Genomic DNA, 2,181 nt, shown 5'->3' on the forward strand with positions numbered 1-2,181 from the left:
TAGATAGATAGATAGATAGATAGATAGATAGATAGATAGATAGATAGTAAATGATAGACAGATGATAGAATAGGTGGGTAGCTATAGACAGATAATAGATATTAGAGAACGTTATCAAGAGAATGATAAAATAAGGAAAATTCTGATATCTAAGAAATTTGTACTTCTAAGTTTTCTGTAAGTGTGAAATTGTATCAAGACAATTTAAAAAAATAAGTAAAATAAAATCACTTTCCCATTGTCTAGCCCCTATTTCTGGAGACAAGTGAAGAATCCACAGCAGCCTGCTGTCTTTGGAGGGCCTCACAACGGAACAACTCTGGGAAGGGTACAGCAGCTGGCCCTGCGTCACCTAGAAGGGTGTGCAGGAGGGCGGGCACATCCGCTCCGAGGGAGCTCAGCAAGACAGGCGCGGCAGGGTTCCTTCTTCCACTCTGCCCGCCACACCATCAGTCACCAACCTCACACACCACAGCATGATTCTCTTCGTCTTGGGCCTCTATTAGCTCAGCCAGGAAGTAGTCACCATAAATGTCTCTGAGAGTGCTGTCAAAGCGCATAAATATCGGCATGAGATCGTCGTGGTCTTCCACCCTGCGGAACAGAGAACCTTCTGTTTAGAGTTTGTCCCAGCCACTGCTCTCCTTCCTCAGAGTACCTACTGCGTTTCACCCTCGCTCTAAGCGCCAAAGATACCACAACAATCTTGTGAAATGAACTGATACTGCCACAAGCAAAACTGCAATCACTTGAGTAATTTCAACTATTTCAAAGAGCACTAAGTCCCTTGGAATGAAGAGTGACCAGAAGGGGAGGGAGGAGGGTCATGTAGGCAGAGGGGTCAGCATTGCTGGAGAACGGAAGGTAGGGCAGCATCTGTCAGGAACCAAAGTGCAGTTGAGGACAGTGCTTTCTGAAGGTCTTCTAAGGATTACTACTTCTGTAACATTATCCCACCAATCCCTTTCCTTCTGTTTGATTTTTTTAAAACAAAAAATCTGTGTGTGTGTGTGTGTGTGTGTGTGTGTGCGCGCGCGCGCGCGCGTGTGTGCACACGTGGGTGTCACAGCACTTGTGTACAGTCAGAAGACAGCTCACAGTAGTCAGCCTTTCTGTCATGTGGGTGCCAGAGTTCAAACTCAGGTCACCAGGCTTGACGACAAATGGCTTTAACGGCTGAACATTCTCGCTGGCCCTACTTCATGTGTTTCTGTTCTGAGACATCTCTACACTTCCTGTGGAGGGGGACGTGTTATGAAGGTTGCGAAGCCCTGCCCACCATTCTGGGGACACTTCACAAGGACCTTGGTAACTATTTAAGAAAGAAGGAACTAGGTTTACTGCCACACAATGATGCTGGCTCTTGGATGCCATTCCTTTTTTTCTTTTCAAAATACTTTTGAGAACACTGAGTGTTGTGTTTTACCTAAGTTCCTCTAATACTATGTTCCTGATACTAAATATATATTATATATATATATATTCCAACTTCACATTATTTTCTCCTACTATGTCTGACTTAACTACAGACCTTTGTTTTCTCTACCCCTTTCATCCATTACTCTATCATCTCCACTACCCGTTTTATCTTCTACATGTTCTCTCTGAGGCTAATACTAACCCTGCCTACTTAGGATCCATATGTGTATAAGGCTCAGGGTTTTACCCGTCTTCTCTGCCGCTCTGCTTCTCATGGCAAGCCCTCGAGACAGGCAGAGCCCTTTCCTGTTCAGATGGAGAAAAACAATGCTACCAGGATGATGAGAACCCTTGCCTGAGACCACAAAGCTGCAGCAGAGCCTGGAGATGAGCTCAGGCCTGCCGACAGAACCCTGCCTTCACCTGATATGAAGCTCAGAGTGCCCTTCAACATGGCATTCTTTATGACACTCTTTTTGAAAACTAGTAGCAAAAAACAGTTGAAAGATGTGTTCTTTGCTCAGTGACCAAAGTTCATCACCCAAACAGATGGGTCATCACTGTTCCGAAGCCCAGTGTAACAAGCCTCCAGTCTGTCACAGCTGACTTCCCCAAATTTGGAGTCTGGAGGAAATCTCCACCTAGCCCCAAAGATGAAACTTTTGCCTCTAGTAACACAGGCTCAACTGTTGGAATAATTTAGTCAGGCATCTACACACACACACACACACACACACACACACACACACACACACACACACA

The 2,181-nt window shown here is 45.1% G+C and overlaps 1 protein-coding gene across 1 annotated transcript in view; it reads right to left on the reverse strand.

The window, feature by feature from the left end:
- The window catches only part of Cfap61 (cilia and flagella associated protein 61), a 256,849-nt gene that overhangs the window by 225,933 nt on the left and 28,735 nt on the right, over positions 1-2,181 (reverse strand). The window contains exon 7 of the mRNA XM_055602635.1: positions 462-594. Within this exon, the coding sequence (XP_055458610.1) occupies positions 462-594 (133 nt within the window). The remainder of the gene's footprint in view (positions 1-461; positions 595-2,181) is intronic.

This window comes from Psammomys obesus, unplaced genomic scaffold (genome assembly GCF_907164565.1).
Source record: "Psammomys obesus unplaced genomic scaffold, mPsaObe1.curated_primary_1811, whole genome shotgun sequence".
Lineage (NCBI taxonomy): Eukaryota > Metazoa > Chordata > Mammalia > Rodentia > Muridae > Psammomys > Psammomys obesus.